The sequence below is a fragment of the Camelus ferus genome, chromosome 2, assembly GCF_009834535.1.
Source record: "Camelus ferus isolate YT-003-E chromosome 2, BCGSAC_Cfer_1.0, whole genome shotgun sequence".
In the NCBI taxonomy this organism is placed as follows: Eukaryota; Metazoa; Chordata; class Mammalia; order Artiodactyla; family Camelidae; genus Camelus; species Camelus ferus.
Window position 1 is genome coordinate 58,747,445 of NC_045697.1, and position 21,204 is coordinate 58,768,648.

General features: G+C 31.4%; 1 protein-coding gene across 11 annotated transcripts in view; it reads right to left on the bottom strand.

Moving 5' to 3' along the window:
- ADGRL3 (adhesion G protein-coupled receptor L3) overlaps positions 1-21,204 on the bottom strand; it is a 560,304-nt gene that overhangs the window by 403,901 nt on the left and 135,199 nt on the right. For all 11 annotated transcript variants that reach the window (XM_032459457.1, XM_032459461.1, XM_032459445.1 and 8 more), the window contains one exon: positions 4,503-4,612. In XM_032459457.1, the coding sequence (XP_032315348.1) occupies positions 4,503-4,612 (110 nt within the window). The remainder of the gene's footprint in view (positions 1-4,502; positions 4,613-21,204) is intronic.

Consider the following 21,204-nt stretch of genomic DNA (forward strand, 5'->3'; position numbering starts at 1 on the left):
TTTATTGTTTTGTCCCTAACACAAGTCAGCCCTGTAAGCTGGCTAAAAGAAGGAAGCTCTACATAAAGAAGCCACAATTTCCATCCTAAATCAGGCTAGAAGTGATGGGGTGGGATGAGAAGAAGGAAGACACTGAGAGCAAAAATGTGGCATTTTAAATGCTGAGGTTTAACCTCTTGAATATTTGGGTCATCTCCTGGGGAGGAAATATCACTAAGGGGGAAAAAAATCAAACCTCAAAATAAAACACATAGGCTATAAAAGTCACACTGGAACTAAAGTGTGACAGGAACAGAGAAAAGTATTGATTCATCTGTTTCAAATTTGCTCACAAACAGGGTATCCGCGAACCTAAACAAGAAAATACAGACAGCAGGAAGAAAAGATTAAATACAACTTTAGTGATTTGGAAAAAGCTAAGTACAAGACAGTCAAAAAACTGAATACAAGAAAAATTTAGTGGCCTCACTAAATTGTTTACAATTACTAATTTTCCTTATTTTCTTTCCTACTGGCATCTTTTAAAAACAAGTCATATCATCTGGTTGATTCTGGTTAAGGTTCTTCTAAAACTATCACTGCTCAATGACGTATCTATTTATGGACTCCTAAAACCCTGTGCAATCATATCTTAGTTGTTTTTAACTTTCCTTCTCTTGTATGATACAGTAAACTTTGCTGAATTGTTTTCTCTATTACCTCTAATATGCTTATATGTCATTAATATCAATGTGTTTTTCTATATATTTTTACTTTTTCTATATTGTCCAAAAAAAGTATCACCTTAAAAATCAATATTACCATAGATACATATACACATACATAGAGCATGTATAAAGAAAACATCAATATTTTACAAATGTCAATATTAAGAAGAAAAGATTAAAAAATACTACCTATATCACCATGTATACTGCAGTTTGTCATCTTCAACTCAAAATGAAAATGGATATTACTGAAATGTATAATGAACAGAATCTAACATTATTTATTTGGTTGATTGTTTATTCAGTTATTCAGTTAGAACATTTTCAAATGTTAATACTGAACCCTAAATATGAAGTTTGCCTTTTACTAATATAATAATACAATAGGGACTTTTAACAAGCATATTAATTAAGTACAGGGATTTTCTCTTATAACACAGGTAATTGAAACAACTTTTTAAGTTACTATTCAGATAAGAGCCTCATTCTAAATTGTGGGTGGTATTTTTATAGCACAAATCAGTCTTTGCCATAAAGCTTCATTAGGTGTTTGGGAAAATAAAATTTTGTAGTGATTCAGCTGCTTTAAGAAAGAAATACAAACTGCTTAAAAGTAAATAGCAAAAGAACTAAAAAAAAGGGTCTGAGCTCTTGAAGCACTTGCTTTCACCACATGCCATTACTGTACCGATAAAAGTTAAATATTGAACAGCACTGAATAACTCATGAAAATATAAAGTGAAAAATCTGTGGGGGGGACTACAGCTGGGTCCTTAAGAACAGGTATTACAGACAGACTCAGCTCTTGGCTCTGCCATTTTCTAGCTATTCCACATTTAACATGAGACATTTCTTATCCTATTGAGTTTCAGTTTCCTGTTCAGTAAAATGGTGATACTCATACCTAACAGGGGGGTTACTGTAAGAACTAAATACACTAACGTGTGTATACATATAACCCATGTAGTAAATGACATATAGTAAGGATTGATACATGACTGTTACTTTAATAAAGCGAATCTTCTCAGCGTTGGGAAAAAAATTGGTATTTTTTATGCTGGAGAGAAAAAAAACAGCTTACTGTTGTTTAAATCAGGACTTATAGCAGTGCCCCCTTTATCCAAAGAGGATATGTTCTAAGTTCCCCAGTGGAGGTCTGAAACTGCGGATAATACCGAACCCTATATATACTGTTTTTCTTCCTATACATACATACCTATGATAAAGTTTAATTTATAAATTAGGCACATTAAGAAATCATCTGAATTGCCAGCATCATTCGTCTTGCCAGTTGGGACCATTACTAAGTAAAATATGGGTTACTTGAACACAAGCACTGTGAGAGCATGACAGTCAAAGTGATAATCCAGAAGGCTACCAAGTGACTAACTGGTGGGCCACACATTAAGTAGATATGCCGGACACGGGGATGATTCATTTTTGGGGTGGAACAGTAGGAGATTTCATCATGCTACTCAGAATGGCACATGATTTAAAACTTATGAATTCTTCTTTTTCTGTAATTTTCCATTTAATATTTTCAGACTGTGGTTGACCACGGGTAACTGAAACCAAGGAAAGTGAAACCACAGATAACAGGGGACTACTGTACTTCATAGATCAAGGAAAGTCTTTAAGGTGATATCCAGAAAGTTTTAATAGCTTACCTGAGCTAAAGGATCCACATTTTTGTTAAGTAATCAGATCATATTCTAAACCCAGGCCTCCTGATCTCTGATCATTTTCCTACTAAACCAGTCTACCTTGCAAATGAGTCACTGTAGTTTAATTTATAGTTTATACTTTTTTGAATTATTTTCTTTTAAAATCATGTTAAATTTACAAAATGAATTCCCAGTTATGCATTATACTTTTAACTGAAACATACTGAAGATAATTTAAATTAAAACAATCATACTATAAAATATAAATTAAACCAGTATATAAACTAGCAAGTGGTTGCACCTGACTTTATAATTCTTATTTAATGAAACAATGAGATAAGTACTTAAATAGAATGTGAACATACTTCTAAGGCAATCAGTACATTTTCAGGATTACCAGAAACCTATAAATTATAGGATATTTAGGAATTCAAATCACCTATCTCTAAAAATACATAAGATAGAAAAGAAATCTGTGGTAAACCATAATCCTTTTATGCAAAAGTGTATGAGCAAGTTCTTACTTATATTGAAATGATTTAAGAAGATGATTTTTCAGAATGAGTTTGGCACAGTATATTAGAGTAGTTATCTTCAAAGGATTGTTGAAGAAATACAGAAAATTGAAGAAAATGTAAAATTCTTTAATTTGAAAAAAATTGTGAAAAAAACCTATAATTTGACAAACCTACTTCAGCTTTCACGTTTCAGGAATATGACTGCAAGTTTCTTAAAACTGTCTTTAAAAATGAGGCATGCCTTATTTTATACTTTAATAAATTGTCTTTGGATATAGCTATTCTATGTATTTCAGATCTTATTATATAATCCAAGTATAACTGCCACAGTTCCAAAATGGACTACAAATTTTATTTCTTTAAAATACTGCTAGTAAATGATAAATGGTCATTTAGCTTTGTGTTTTCATAGAAAGGTCCCTAGAGATGAAAATATAAGAAACAAAACTTCAACTGAGGCTTCAGTGAAACCTAAACACTTCTGTTTTTCACAACAAAGAAAATTAGCTATAAAACTTCACTAGATAAACTTTCTCTTATCAATCACACTGTAAATGAAGGAAAAATGAAATTTTCTCTTAATTGCTTTCATTATTTTAAATTTCAATTCATTTCTTGCTGGCCAAATTTCTCTCTATTATTGAAGTATGCACACTTAGAGCTCATGAGCAATGTGATGCTTTTAAAATAAACAGAACTGAGGCAAGCCTAGAATTACCTCTTGGCACAGTAAACTTGCTGATCCCTAGATACTTTGCTTCATCTCAGATGTTAAAGCAAGTTGGAACCTGGGATTTGTTTGTGACCCCAGGAGTTTTCTACCTCTTGGATGAGCTGCATATCTAATACGAGAATACAGGATTTCCTGAGTGATCTTCACTAAGGTACCCCATGAATAATTAGCTAGTCACATGAAAAATATTTTTGAGATGCTGATTCTATCTTTGGATAAAAAAAAAAATCAGAAAACAAGTTTCAGTTTTGATTGTTTGATTCTTCATTATTCCTTAAGAAAAAAAGAAGTTGTTGCCTTATACCATCTCTGACATAAAGGTTGCAAAGACACATTTCTTAAAGCTGTAAAACATACACATTCTAAAGAGTGCTTTAGTTCACGTAATCCTTGTATTTTCTTTCCAGTCTGCTCCCTCTGGATGAATATATTTCTGATTCTCAAAATGCTGGCAGCCCAGAAAGCTTAGATATAATTGCTTCTATCAAATTCAAAATTTATCAAATTCTATACTACTATATATACAAGTATATTATTCACTTTCACTTCTGTTTGCATGGACCTGGAAGGATGCAGTATTGACATACCACTCTTTCATCCCTTTTCTAAATATTTTATATTCTTGCATTAAGAAAAGTCTTAGAATAGATACTGATGTACAGAAATGTATACTCAAAATTAAATGCTGCAGGATCATGTAGGCAACATCTAATTCTTTCAATAGTGGGGAGAGTTTTGTGATCCTGAACAATTAAAATTAGTCAGTTTTCTTCATAAAATTTATGTGATTTATATGTTTTCATAGAAATTTTGTCAATGCATGCAAAACAAAGCTTAATATTTTTTCCTTTTTACAATAAAATGACAGGAATATACATACTGTAAGGGACACATTCATACTGCACTTCAAGGTATTTATAGGTTCCCGGACATGGGTCTGGAAAAACATCAGGACCTGCCACCACGGCACACTGGGTTCTGTTATTGCACCTGAAGTCAAAAGAAAAGAAAAAATAATAAGCTTGTGCACTGTTAAATCATCATTAACATCAATACTACTTCTAGTTCCTATTTCACAGATTTAAATAAGATTTTGGTCAATTTAGGGTTCAGACTTATTAAGGAAAAATCTATACTACATTTTTTAAAATTAGACATTAAACTAATATTAAACTAATTTAATATTTGATTGAACACAGCGTGATTTTGAGTTAGAAGTTAAATACTCTTAAGCAACATTAACTGAAGGATACTGCCATGTGAAGACAGAATTTTTGGTAGGAAAGACTCCTAGTGTTAAAAAAAAAAATTTAGAAAATATAACCACAGAGTTTTATTAGGCAGTAGTAAAATAAATTCACTGAATATCATGCCATTTATTTTAAAGGCAGTGAACATATAGTGTTGAAAACTTTTAGCCAAACCTAAAAAATAAAGTCAATAAATGGTTAATATTTAAATATTAAAATATATCTAAAATTTAATCTATATAAATTAATAATAACTAACCTCATAAGTAAAACCATTTCTAAAAACTGATTCTTATATTCAGCCAAATATCGACACTAACCTTACAGATTGCTATTCATAAATGCCAATATCCTGTATTTTAAGATAACTTAAAATCTCCAAAGAGAATAATCAGACATCACTATTGAAATAGAAACATACACTGGACATCTTTTGTGGTAATTGGGCTAAACAGATCTGGGTTATCCAAATATACTCATGGATAAATATACATACAATGAAATTGATTCTTACTCTGAAAAAGATATGCAAGTTCACAGTAGCCTCAGTTTACTCAGAAATTTTCTAGTCTCAATAATTTATCAATAAGTAGGCATTTCTGTGGAAAAAACAATGGTTTTTCCCACCTAAAATTCTGGCACTAAGTGTACAGAATAAGATACTCTAGCTGTCCTGTTTTATGTTGTTTATTCATTTCAGAAATACAGTATCTCAGGCTAGATTTTTCTGCTACTTTCTTAAATAGGTGCTTCTTCCTGTAGTATGACCTATACCTCTGAATCCTTGCTAGAATACTTGCTGGATAAGGAGTATTTAGGGCAGAACTCATTTTGATTAAGAGTAAAAATGTTTTGTATTTACTCAAGGCTACCATTTGTCAGGATTAATAAGGATTTTATTTACACCCTAAATAAAAATTGATTCATAAGTGAATGTCTTAAACTGAAAAATATATCCTATGTTATTAGTGAAAGATTAATAAAAGCCACTATTCCATACTCATCAGGTAATTTAGCATAACAACTAATCCTGAGTATCAACACATTCTAAGGTTCTCTTCCATAAACTTAAGTGTCTAAGAATGATTATCAGACAACTGTGTAATAATATTAATGTAAATGTGGCTGTCCTCACACATGCATTGGAAATAGGTGGCTTGATATTTTAGTGTATTCAAACTAAACAAAAAATAGCAGTACTTTCCTATCACATAGAAAAGCCACTTGAAGAAGCTGTCTCAAGTTATGACATATTTTTCTGCAGTTAAAGAAATACAATTTTCACATCATACTTTGAAAACATAAACTCATAAGTCTATCTCAGGATTTTATACAATGAGCAGCTATACAAACTCAATTAAGCCTATAATTGTTACAAAAACAATCAGCTATTACCAGGAATTCATTTGAAGTAGAAATGATGGAGAATGAAAGTATACATGGTAACATTTGATATTTGAATATTCTGTAAATATACCATTATTGCTGATCTCCAGTCATTAAATTATGTAAGTTTGAAATAAATACACATATACATAATATAGTATATATATATATATAATGTTTTCTCTCTTGGCCTATTGTTTTAATTCCCTATTACCAACTTTTTTTCTAATTACTACAGTTCTAATAATAATGAAATTAATATAAAATCTGTATCTCTTCTTGTAATTTTCATATATAATACAAGTTTTTTATTATTTAAACACTGTTATCAACAAATCAAATTACTAGTCTTTTATGAGTAGGGCATGAAAGTTAAAATTTATAGTTATTCAAATATGAATCAAAAAGAATTTCAAATAGTTATATTTGTATAAATCAGATTTAAAAATACAATAAGGACGTTACACACATCCATTTATCCATCTAATTATTTAAATATGTGCACTCACCACTTTACATATTATATATAATTTACAAAAATACTAATTATGTATATGTAAGAAAATTCAGACACATAACCATTTGTTATAGACATTAGACATCATTCTGAGTCCCAAATATCTTACTTAATGTTAACCAAAGAAGAATCAAGAAAGTCTTCTAATTTATGAGATAGTGTTTATGAGAGGTACAGAAACCAAAACATGCTATACCAGGAATAGATTGCAGTCATTGTCATCATTATTCTATAGAAAACAACAATGCTTTACAACATTTACTTTTTAAAATAATTTATATTCTATTACTATTTCTATACCAAATGCTTTTTATAAGTTAAAATCCTTAAAAACCAAAAGGAGAAAGGTAGAAAACCTCTGGAATATTATTTCTGTATAAGATGTAATACTGATTATTTAAAGACCAGCTACATTTCAAAACAGGAATTTAAAAGTCTGTCCTTTCTTTTTTTATGATTTCAGGCTCTATGAGTCAAAATTAAATTAACTTTATATTAGATTAAAGATTATTGATCAACTGATACCAGTAAGAATACTTTGCTATATAAAAGTTGTTCAAAGTAATTTCATTCTAAAATATTATTGATGATAAAAGTGAAATAAAATAATTAAATGTTCTCATGTGCTTTAAACTCAGATTTTCTTTGTATTTACTTTTAATTTAAATATAAATTAAAAAATAATTCTCAGTATCCCTGATATTAAAGATATTCTTAAAACCACAATAAAGGATGAGAAAATGCTGCAATAATATGGTCAAATGCATCCTAATCCACTAACAGTCACAGAGAAAATACCACACTCTTATAAAAGTGTTAAGGCTTAAACTTTTGATAAAAGTTTCAATATTTTTTCATTAGAAATTTTATGCAATAACAATTTTTCTACCCCAAGAACGGACAATTTTTAAATAAAGCATTTGATAAATAAAGCAGGTGACACTAACAAATACCAGATAGAATTCTCAAAGAAATCTCTTGGAGACTCAATTCTTACACATATAACATGGATACCAGTTATTTTACTACCTCACAAAGTTGATGTGCTTATAAAAATGCAATGAACAATTGTAAAGTATCATATAAGTGCACAAGTTATACTATATCGTATACTATTTGTTGCTGTAGTTATCCTTATTAATATCAACATTAGTTATTTGTTTGGGAGATGGGTTAATAACACTTCATTCCAGATAGACTAAGTCTTCTGAGAGAAACCCACAACTAGAAGAAATGACACACAGAAAAGCACATAAATTCTTTGGGTTCAGAGTAGGAAGAGGTAAAAACAGATTCACATTAAAAAAAAATAAAATAAAAGTAAGCCAAGTAAATTAGTTGTATGCGAAGTATTTTACCTGGGATAGTAAATGTTTGAGTTTTATAGTAACTATTTAAACTTTATCAAACATGTTCACATATATCCACTTGTCACTTTTATTTTTTTTTTGAAATGACTGGTACTACTCCCAACTTTACAGAGGAGGGAACAGGTGTGGTGATGTTAAGTAACTTTTCAGGCTCTCAGTAATCAAATAATAGTCACTGGACTCCAGAACAGGGACCTGAAATTGACGATCCCAATGTCTTGTGAGACAGTGAGTCATGCATTTCATGGTCACTCTGGGAAACTAATTTAATTCACTCTTACAGGTTCTTAGAAGTACTATGATCTGATACATCTAAATGGCCCAAAATTCATTCAGATGTACTGTGAATCAAGCATTCCAAGGAAGCTCTGAATTTAAATTATCATTACATAACCAGGCCTTCTCAATTTGAATAGCATGCAGCCATCAGAAAGATAAATTTCTGAACATAAGGTAGAGGGAGTAATAGGATAACTGAATATTTATTTTTATATAGACTTCTGAAAGAAAAAAAAACAAAACCAAAAACATGTCATTTTAATTAAACCCACATACAAGCTCCAATTTAAGTGTAGTTGCCATCTACTGATCAACTTTATTTAATAAATGTCATTTAATATGTTGAATGCTATTGGTTACTGGCATTAATTTTAAAGCAATATTGTTTAACTTAAAATATGTCTTATGATGACTGCCAGGGAAGATACACATCATCACAGGATTAGTAATCAGATACAGAATCATTTGCTGCTAACTTATTCATTCCAATATGGTTCATAGCAGTATAAGAACAAAATTAGTTAAGTATGATAATGAAAAAGTCACCTCTGGGGCAAAAAAGTTCCTCCATTTGCTACAACATACTGTAACATATAATAAAAATGATATTGCTATGGTTTCATCAACTATTGAGTAAGTTCTCATTATATATAAAATAATCAGCCTCTTTTCTGCTAAATTTAATAAAGTGATGTTTGTTTTAACTTCCATTATCCATATAAAAATTATCAGCCCATTATCTCCTGTTTGGTTACAATGTATTTGTAGATGAAGCATTCAAAAATGAATCTTAAACATAACTATATTTTAAAACATTCTTACATACTAGACATGTAAGGATTGTGTTGGTTGGTTCCATTGTTCTAGTAATCTAAAATGGTACCATTAAAATAATTTAAATAAAACATTGTTATATTTATATGCTAGGAGTGTAATCCATAGTGTTCTCCATTAATAAACCCAATTACATATTTTTATTACACTCTAAAATCAGTGTGTACCAAAAAAAAAAATCCTGGGAATGTTCAGAAACTTCTCAATTACTGCTTCAGCCGTGTAAATACATAAAACTCCATTTAAAATCACTGGAATAACAAGATATGATTGTGTTTAAAAAAGGTAGTTTTGTGAGTCTTTTTGTTAGCAAAATTAGTCATATGAATTTACATTAGTACTTATCAGATGACATTTATACAAAAGCATGTGTGATGAAGAAACATATTATACTTAGTATACTTAATGAATTCACATTATCTAAAATATGGGAAAACAGTCTTTGAATCGTATAATAAGGCATTATGTTGTAAGAGGAAAATGTTTTATGCAAAAAAAAGGCACCATCATCACAATACATTAATGTTTAAAATCTGAAAATGGTTAATCAGGGTACTAGGAGTTTTTAATTCTCAGGAATGGAATGGAGCAATATAAAAAATGTATATTCATTTGTAATAACAACAGTATTTTGTTCACTGTCACTAAACATAACTCCTTTTCCTCAAGTCTGTACTTTCTGTATGTTCCACTGCCTGTCACTCTGAGTACTGCTAATATGTCATTCATTTTGAATTTAGAAGCCTGTAAAAGATAAGGATCTCATGGTAGAATATGAATATATACGTCATAAAGGAATCATCCAGATCCCAAATAATAAAAGAACTAAATACTCAGAGAAAAAGAAATCGATCATCATAAACATTAAAAAATTTCTGTAATTCTTATATTGTCATTATATACCTAGCATTCACAAAGGAATGTGCCAAAGCCAGTGCTGTCCATATACAAGTTAAGTGGCAATTTAAGAAGAGGAACGAAAGTTATAAGGCCCTAATTTGGTGTTTTTATTTTTGAGAAAATTGATTCTAAATTGTAAACTAAAAATACTGTAGGATCTTACAGAACACATTGTGACAATGCATGTAAACCAAGTTCCATAATTCATAAGGTAATTCTCTAGCCTCATGTCTTTCATTTTCTATATTCTTTTATATGTAATTTTACAAACACTCTTCATATTAGAAAAATATGATTTGACACAAGCAAGTGAAAACATAACCGAGATGAAGAATGAGGAGGACCACAGAAACCAGGATACTACATTAATTTTCTTGTTGCTTCTGGAACAAATTACCACAAATTTAGTGGCTTAAAACAATGCAAATCTTTTCTCTTATAGGTTTGGAGGCAGAAGTCCGTAACATGTCTTTTAGGGCTAAGACCAAGGTGTTGGCAGGGTAGATTTCACATGGAAGCTCTGGAGAAAATGTCTTCTTGCCTTTTTTTTTTTCTCATTTTATAGAGGCTGTGTCCTCATTCCTTAGCTTGTGGCCCCACATCACCTTTTTCCATCCTGATTCTAATGTGACATTTCCTTCTTTGACCTTCTTGCCTCCCTCTTAAAAGGACCCTTGTGATTACACTTAAGGCCCACCTCTATAATCCAGGATAATGTGCCCATCTCAAGAGCCTTAACATTGTCACATATGTAAAGTTACCTTGGCCATATAAAGTAGAACTCACAGGTTATGCGGATAACAATGTCAATATCATTGTGGGGGGTCATCATTCAGCCTACCACAAGGACTTAAGCAAAAAGATATTAATACTGTGTCTCGTGAGGTGGTCACCCTGAAGAAATCTTACATAGGAAGATGTATATCATTGCAGTGGAAAATGGCTAAGGTGTCTAATGTCTCTATAACTTACAGTTCTATATATTAAAAGGACACATAAGCTTCCATTTATATACATTATATTTCAGTACAAATAAATGTTTTGATTATAGTTTGGCTAAAAGATATCATATTATATATTTGTATTGTTTGATCAAAATGGAATTTTCAATGCATAAAGCTTATTGATACAGATGTGAGAAACTGAGTCAGATTTGTCTGACCAATAAAGGTAACTTTAAAACATTTTACAAAAACTGGGATGTTGTTTCAATTTTGAACTTACATAAAACTTCATAAATATGAAATATGAAGTATTAAGAAATTATTATGAAACCTGATTGATTCATAGTAAATTGAACTTGTTTCAGTGTTAGCACACCTTTCTATTAATAAGCGAAAAGTGATTATTTTGTATCTGCAGAGTTAAATAAATGATTTTATTTTGACAAAGTCTAATTTAAAATACTAATTCTTCACTGCACTAAAAAGATATTATTTGCCTACGTTCTAAACTTTTTCAGTAGCAATTTAAAAAATAAAAACCTTTCCAGATTTTCTTATTATAATATAAATTTATAAGCCTTAAAGGCTTATTTTAGGAATTTTTCAAATTAACTTCATAATATCCTGAAAATATAGAAATGTGTTTGAAAATGTGGTAATCTTGCAAGGAAGTCCAATTTCCAAATATTCCACACATCTCTGGGTAATATTTGACAGAACAAATTATCATAATCGTCAGTCAGCATCCAAAGAATATTTATGGAGCCCATTCCAAAAATAAAATAATTAGCTATGTCAGACATGAATACAATTCATAGCAGCATGTGTTTAAAATAAATGGAAATGTGCTTTTAAAATTAACATGTTCACAAATATTGCTTGGAAATGCATTTCAGTCCTGAGTTACGTATCAGTGATTTCTAAGTTGTAATCTTCTGGTGGGAGTTGAATGCTATAACAATGGCTATATAGAATTATGAAAATCTTTTCATTTAAAAGTAACTGGAATTGCATCTGTATTAGTTTATTATTGTCTACTTGTGGCAGCATATCAGAGCTGGACATTCCTTACTTGAATGTATGGTTAACTAAATAAATTAGAGTGTGCATCTGAATTCATTATGTGAAAATATAGCAAATAGAGGTATTACTTGTTTTCTCCTAAATATAAAGGAACAATATTTTATACATATGTATTTTTCTTAAGTGAAGTCAATGTTCACTTCACTGACAGTTTTATAAGATATTAATATATGAATTTACTCTCCAGGACTACTTATGTTGTTCCACTTTTTTTTTTTTTTAAGTCAGAGACAAACATAATTCATTACACTTCTTAAGAATGTTGCAAGGCGTTCTTTTCTTCCCTAAGCTAAAAAGCTCCCTACCTGCCATGACAGGGCTAAGACAAGAGATACCATGCTGAGTCATTTAGTTAGGTTTTTCTTTGATGATGTGTGATATTTCCAAATCAAACTATTCATGTATGAGAGAAATTAAAAGTAATGAAATCAAACCTTGAGAATGAGAATTGGAAAGAAAAAGGAATTTTACTAATGCTGGCTACTGAAGTCAGTTAACAGGAAAGCCAAAAAGAGGAACAACATAAGATGAGCCGGGAAAACGGCTTTGGCTTCCTCACATTTGCTTTTAATAAAGTGCTAAATGAAAGCAAATCAATAATTCTGTGTGTATATGAAGACTATATACATACAACTTCCAAAGCAGAATATATAGCAGAGACAAATGAACTTTTGCATCTAACTTTGTCCTCATACATAGATTTTTTTGAAGAGTGAAGCAGTAAGTTTTTATATCACATAAAAAATAATTTTAGTTGTCTTCATGCTTTGTAAGCATAAGGTATGTGGTGCAGCATAACAAACCATGAAAGAAAACCCAAGTATGCCAGACACTGAAGATCAACAATTCTCATGCATCACTCTCCTCTAAGCTACTTCAGCACTGACTTCTGCTATAGGGCTTTGTTGGGTTGGTTCTATTGAATTAAGTTCAGTCATGACCTCAGACAGAGTCTCATTTCAAGCATATATTCTAACTGCTTTGAATTACGGTATCACCAGGAAGCAATAAGTACAAGTGAAGTGCAAGGACATTTCTATTTGTATCAGAATGCTTTAGGATGAGAAAAAAACCAGCAAATACAAAGTAAAGTGGCTTAAAAATAAGAGTTACGTCAGCTTACATATTAAAAAAAATTGGAAGATGGGCTGGTTCAAGTTGGTTAATTCAGAGATTTAACAAAGTCATGGCTGTGATTTGGATTCTTTGAAATTTTCTTGGATTTTATCTTATGGCCCTAAGACAGTCACTACATTTGTAGAAGCTATGCAAAGGTAAAATCCAGAAAAAGTAAACTTCCTATCTTATGCCTCATTTTAAGAATGCAGATGTTCTACACATGAACCACTCAGCAAACTACCTTTAATGGGCATTGGCCAAAATGAGCCAACGAATATGCCTAAAACCATCCCAGAGGGAAAGGACATCCTCATGACTGGTTTAACTCAGTGAAGGTTCATCATCACAGGGCCAGAGAGGCACCCCTAGGCCTCTCTGAAGCACATGGCCAATTACAAGAGAGAGAACAAATCAGGGTTATGCTAGTGAGTAAGAAAGCAGGGGTGGTTAGAGGATGGGTTTGTGGTAGGCAAACAACCGTATCTGACATACCATTCTCTTAAGTTCCCTTCTCTAGTGAAAAGCACCCCATATTTAAGATATTATAAAATTTGGAGAATATTTAACAATTGTGTCCCCCAAATTGGGACATATTAAAAAAGTATTTTTTTCAAATTTAAAACTATTTTATTTGTAAGTATGTATATGGTATAAGCATTCTGATATAGAGAGTCTGGTTAAACACATTAGAATTCATCCTTACAATGTGATACTCGACAGACATTTAAAAATGGTGATGTAACTCTTCCTTTATTAACCTGAAAAAAAACCCCTCCATATTGAAATTTAAAATAAAAGCATTAAAAAATACACGTAGTTCATACATGTATGCTGTATGAAAGCATAAATGTAAAGAATAGCTATGAAGGATTTGTAGCAACAGTGATTAACACTGAGATGCAGAATAGTTATGATTTTTCAGTTTCTTAGTACTTTTTCTCCTTTTTAAAACAAAGTGAACATTTATTATTTCATGATCATCTCAAAGCATTATTTAAAATTTAAAGAAGATGATAATTCTTTCAGGACTATCTGTATTAACTATTTCATATTCTGATAATCTTTTAACTCTTTTAACATTTTACATAATAACATCTATATAATACAGCTTTCATAGAAGATATTTTTCTGTAAAACTTTCCCAAAGTTTTTTCTGTATTTACTGCACATCTCTCTGCCTCTAGAAACATTTATTTTCAGTATTGAGATGAGAAATAACTTCTTTCTAGAGATAATGTACAGGTGTAGGTCACCTAGGAACCTGGCACAATGAAAATCTAGCATGCCACACGTCCAGAAACCTGCTACATATCATTCACAACTGGATAACCTCTTCTACAGTTGCTAAGGGCCTTAAGATGATAACAGTGTTAGTTGATCCATCTTAGAATGACTCTGATGGCAACTTATGACATCTTATAATGAGAACAGAAATTGTCTTCAAGGATAGTTTAACATTTGTCTTTTTCAAAGTTGTGGTTCTTATTCCATATATTAAAGAAAAATATTCAAATGGTATTATAATACTCATATAACACAGTGAATTATCTGAGATATATGCTTCAAAATTTATGCATGTTTAGGAAAAGCCATCAATAATTTAAAGTTTGTGGTAAAAAAGAAAAGTGAAAAAAATCTGGTATCACAACCCACCTTTAAAGAGAATAAGCAGCCATTAGGTAAATGCAATGCATTTATTTTCTTGGTTGTCAGATTGCTATTTTCAATGATTGGCACTTGGTGTTTCTTTTTGCATTTAGAATCAGATAGGTAGATAGGTAGGTAGGTAGATAGATGATAGATAGATAGGTAGACAAGCAGACAGATATTTAATGAATAGTCTACACAGTTTGAATTTTAAGTGAAAGAACTTTGTACTACTGAATCCTCTAAAGTTAAATAATTTTATGTTTTATTGAAGTTTCTTTTATGATTATGAAATCACATATATGGAATACAAGTAAAATATGCAGCAGAATGCCTAATACACTGTTTCAGAAAATTTTATAATGAAATATAATCATTACTTTATGTCTTAAACATGAGAAATAAAGTATCAATAAATATCAGTATAATTCAACAGTCATTACATTGCCCTTTAAGAACTGTTTCCTTTAGAGAAAGGAAAGTTTCATACATATTTATAACAACTAATAAACATACAATAAAAAATAAAGTTTTTTATGATACCTACTTATGTGTCCACTAAGTACTAGACTTTTCATTATTCATATATATCATAACACTTAACTAGGAGAATGCTCTGATATAAGCCAATGGTTTCCAAGAACATAGGCCTCCTTTGTAAGAAAAATACCATTCTACTGTAGAACAATAGTAGTTTTATTGTTTTTTGATTGAAAAAGTCTACAATGCAAAGTTGTCATTTTATTCTTATTATTTTTAAATGGATTTATATTGTATTATTCAAATAATTTTATTCATATTTTAAAAATATGCAAAATGTGCAAAAGTAGTATTCAGGTTACTGACAATGCTTGAAATGTGAACTCATTTTAAGGTACTTAAAAATCCACAGTTAAGAGACTAGATAACATTAGCGATAAAGAAAATATCCTAGAATTAAGCTTAGAAACATGTATTTGAACTTATGCTATTGTGAAGAACAAGACAAGATATGTAACCTCTCAGGGCCTCAATTTCTGTTAATCTATCATTATTTTAAGACTTAAAAACAGTAATATACAGGATAACACAACATATAACCCAGGACAGTTATAAGTACTCAATAAATGCTGAGTTACTGAGTCAAAGACAAATGATAGTTAATACCAAAAGATAGTAAGAGTTAAATTATTGAAAAGGTAAAAATAAAATGAATCTTTTCTAAAAAGTCTTTAATTTGAAATTCCAAATAAAATGAAACAACTCCACAGAAAATTAAGCAAAGCATTCTACATCCAAACCTCACGGTTTCACTTTTGAACGACTGGGTTAAATGTACAAAAGCTACTCAGAATAAAGAAGCCACTTTGGACTGTACACTATGCTTTCCTTCCTTTACACAAGATTGTTATCAACTAAAATTATTAATATACGGTGATCTTTATATCACTATTCCATTAGATCTTATTCATGAATACATTAATTAAAATACTCTTGATTAATGGAGACATAAATAGAAAACTATTTAGTTTGGGCTTAGGAGAATTGTGCTGCACTTTAAGATCATGTCCATCTCCAAATACGAAGGATATATTCAACTATTATAATAGACCTTCCTAAAGATAGATAGTGACTAAGAAACATTTGTTGATTTTTAGTAGCTAAGGGAATGAATACATGCAGATGTAGCCAGAGAAAGTAAGATTAAAACCGCATATACGCTTTAGTTTAAGAAGATTCTGAATCAAAAGATCATTTTCAAAGTAATAACTGTGCAAGCAAACCATTTATCTCTCTGACTTTTACTCTACTCATATGTAAAACAACTGTGGCAGAGTTTCACCTTCCTACATCAAAGGTAATATAAAGTTGGGGAACATGAGGGAAATGTAAATATTTTATAATTACAAGGTATAATAACTTCAACAGAGGTGTCACTGAAGCACACATATACAAGAAAGACGGGTAAAACTTCCTATGTTTTCAAAAACATCATTCGACCAAATTCTGAAATTTGAGATTCCAGCATCAATAAGGATCATTCCTGGCATTTGTTAGAGTGTTCAAAGATTCAATCAACAATGCTTCCTGAAGATAAAAGCTGCTACACAGTTATCTTGGAATTGTTAAGAGAGCACATGAAAAAATGTGTGTGGAAGCCCTATATATCATAAAGAGCTATAAAAAGGTGAGGTTTTAGCATTTGGTTATAACTAAAATGATCCCCTGATCACCTTTGAATAATCTGCATTTCTATTTCTGGGACAACTTATATAACCAATACATAAGACCAAATAAACATTTCAACATTTTTCTCAAAAACAAAAAATAAACAAACAAAAAAACTGCTTCCTGAACCTCTTTCTACTTCTTCCCAATATATAATCAGCCCCAATACCCTGTGTGAGCTCTCTCTTATCTCCACTATTCCTTCTTAACCAGCTTCACTACTGCTGCTTTAACTCAGCTTTTTTCATAATCCCCACTTGATTTTCATGACCCTTCATTTCCTACAGATTAAAAACTAAACATGACATACCAGGCTCTTCTTAAGTATCTGCTACTTTCTGATTAAATTAAGTCTCTAGTGGTTCTAGAATGGAAAGTGTAAAATATAAATACCTGAAAATAAATCACTAAGTTATGCTTATTTCATTTATATTTTATAGATAAGCATAAAGAAATTAAGTAGTTTCCCCAAGGCTGCACCAACAATGAGGATCTTGGGAAAAGAGCTAAATTCTCTTTGTTTTCAGTGAAAGGTATTTCTATTTCCTTTCTCTTTGTAGTAAAGGGAAAATAAAAATTATATTATTAAGCATTATGTGACATTATCAATTCTTGTAATATTTTGTATCACACGACCTGTTTTTTGAATAGTGAACAATAATTTGTTCATTTAATTGACATGTTTTAAAAGCTTACTATGTGTCCTGTGCTAGGAAGACAAAGATAGATTAGACTTGGCATATGCACTAAAGAGCATGAAATCTTTTAGAGCAGACACATGAACAGGTTATTAACACACAATTAGTTAAGTACAATGATACCTGTATGTACAGGTGACATGAAAAGACCCCTGAGGGTCACTGTTAAGGGTTGAATTCTGTCCCCCCTAAAAGATATGTTTAACTGCTAACCCTTAGTATCTCAGAATGTGACCTCATTTGGTATTAGACTTGTTGCAGATGTAATTAGGTAAAATGAGGTCAGACTGGACGTAGGTGGGCCCTTAATCCTATACGACGAGTGTCCTTATAAAAAGAGGGGGATCTGGACACACAGGGAGAACACGAGAGTCAGAGAATAGAGTGCTGCAGCTGCAAACCAAGGAGTACCAAGGACTGATGGTACCAGGAAGCCAGGAGGGCAAGGAAGGATTCTAACTGGAGTTTCAAAGATAGCATGGCCTTATGACATCTTAGCATTACAGGCTCTCAGAACTGCAATAGGATATATTTGGTTGTTTCAAGCCACCTAGTTTGTGGTGCTTTGTTTCAGCAGATCTAGGAAATTAATACAGTCATTTAACCTAGATAGGACAAGGGCTTTCAGGGCAAGTTTCCTGCTCAAGATGACATCAGAATTCAGTGTTAAGAGATGAGTAATAGTTATCTTGGTGAAATTAATGGGAGAACAGAGAAGGCATCTCAGGAAGATAAAAAGAGAAAGGAAATTGAAACAGCATGGTTATACAGAGATCTAGAAGCCATTGGGTATTCTTGGAGCAGGAGACACAGGCTGGCAAGAGAAGAGGTCAGAGAGGCAAGCAAAGGCTCAAATGTGAGATTTTATGTAACATGTTAACATATGATAGTGGCTAATACGTATTTATTGCTTCCTCTCTGCCCAGCATTGAGCAACGTGCTTTCTGTGCATTATCTTGTCTAATCATGACAATGACTCTAATAGGGCTATATACATGTACATGTGAAAAAACAAGGCTTTGAGGATTTGTGATTTATATAAGGGTTATCCAGCTAGTTATTAAATGAGTCTAAACTTGATCTGTTTTGTTAAGTGGGATCATAGAATGTGTTATAAACAAGGAAGTAATAAGTTCTCATTGCTTTTGATAGAGATTAATCTGCTATTCATGTAGAAAATGAATCTGTGAAGTACAGGCCTACAGGCATAGGGATTGCATAGCAGAGACGGAGAAAAATCGGTGAATTAAAAACAAAATTAAGGTAGTAAAACTGGAAGGTCTTGATAATTGGAATGTGAGGGAATTAAAAGAGGGAGAAACCATGGCAGACTCTAGGTTTGGGAATTGAACGTCTGGTGGTGGAACCTCAAAAGCCACAGAAAATATAAGAGAGCAGAAGTTACAGTTGATCTACATTAGGAAAATGACACATGAAGCACCGGTTCAGTACTGATGTGTGCACAACAAGAGCTCTGAATGGCTGCTGATAAAGCTCTGGTGTCCTTCAACAAGCACTGTTCCTCTGCTATACTGTGCTGTAACGTGGCAGAGAGGCAGACAGCAGCACCCTGTTAAACGGATTCCCATCTTTTGCTCTCCAGTGTTTACTGTTGTCCTTAAAGAGATTAAGATATAAGCCTAAATCTCATATGCTAAAATAATTAACTTGGTTATCCATCATTTGGTTTTCTAATACATAGTCTGTAATATTTAGCAATTTCCAATGCAGTACACACACATTCGTATAATCAGATTTTGTTGTTGTTGTTTGTTCTTTCTCCAAAGAGACATTTTCAAAATTAATCAGAAAGACCCACTACACCTGAAACTAACACAATATTGTATATCAACTATACTTCAAATTTCTCAGAAGAGTAAATACAAGAAATGCTTTAGGTAGTTGGCTACCTGTGGAATTAAAAGGACAACCTGGTTTCTTGGCTTTTATGTTAAATGGGAATTTTTATAACACATTTTAAAGAACTGAGTCTCTAGAGAGAAGAACAGCTATGTGAATAAAATTCCCATACTGTCAGATATTGAGTTACCATCAGTTGGCAATGCACCTTTGAAGATATGCAATTATGAACAAACATTTATTTACCTAAGGCATATCTGTATGTTTACAGAATTAGCTTTTGAGGGTTATAGAGTTTGAGTGTCTTGCATAGATGATAGGCAGTCCCTAAAGGCGGGAAAGAAGGTGGCCGTTTCCTTTTGTAGCATTCCCTATGGTCTAATTATGGAGCAATACTTGCATCAGCTTGAGGAAAAGCCACTCTACCACTCTGGTGGCTTCTCAGCTGAAAGCAAGTTACATAAAAATGATGGAACAAAAATGGAGAAGCCTAAAAGGGAAGTACAAGAATGGACAGAAGCAAAGGTGAGAAAACACGTAAGCTATTTACTGGTTACCATATTTCAAGCACTTCAATCCATTTGATAAGTAAACACATTTTACAAATATAAGGCATCAAAAGGATAGATATTTCGCAAGAGTATGCAAACTCAAGGGTGTGCTTGCTCCTTTTATAAGGGGAAAAGAATACTGAGAGACTGACATTGATAGCACGCCAGCTTAGAAAACCAGTGGAAGTTTAGCAGAGAGAGAAATAGCAGGGGATAGAAATTAAGTAGCTGCAATGGCTAACTAAGCATGAGCAAGAGCTAAAGTTAGGAAATTCATTCTTTCAACTCTAACAGAGCATTGGCTTTTTTTTTTTTTTTTTTTTTTTTTTACCTTCAGTGGAGACCCACTCTAGGAATGCAGCATATAACTACTACATCTCAACTTGCCAAAATTTACAAAATAGTAAGATAAAAATATGAAAAACCTTCTCTCAACTTGTATTTTACCTAGGAACAAAACAATTTATTTACACAGTAATTGTAATATGTGGTTTTAAAATTTAGATTCCAAAATTAAAGGATATAGGATCTAATAAATATTTACCCTAATCTTCAAGAATTTGAGTTCATTGCATGCATCAATGGAAAAAAGTGTAACAGAATACATATTTTTGTATGTTTTTGTATGTTTCAACCAATTTATATACATTTATTGAAAATTTTTATTTCATTCAGCAAATTGTCATATATGTTTAATTTCATGGAGAAAAACTAAAGATACATACTAATCTTTTAAAGGCTTTTTAAGATGTTGATCTACACATATAGGTGATACCAAAAGAGAACACTAAGATATTCATAAAATTTGTATTGCTATCTGCTGAAAGATGAAATGTATGCTTCATTAAAATAATAAATGCCCTTTGGGCAATAAAGTGAACATGTTTTAATGTTTTATTTCAACATTAAAAACGTAATTTAGAAAATAACATCAAA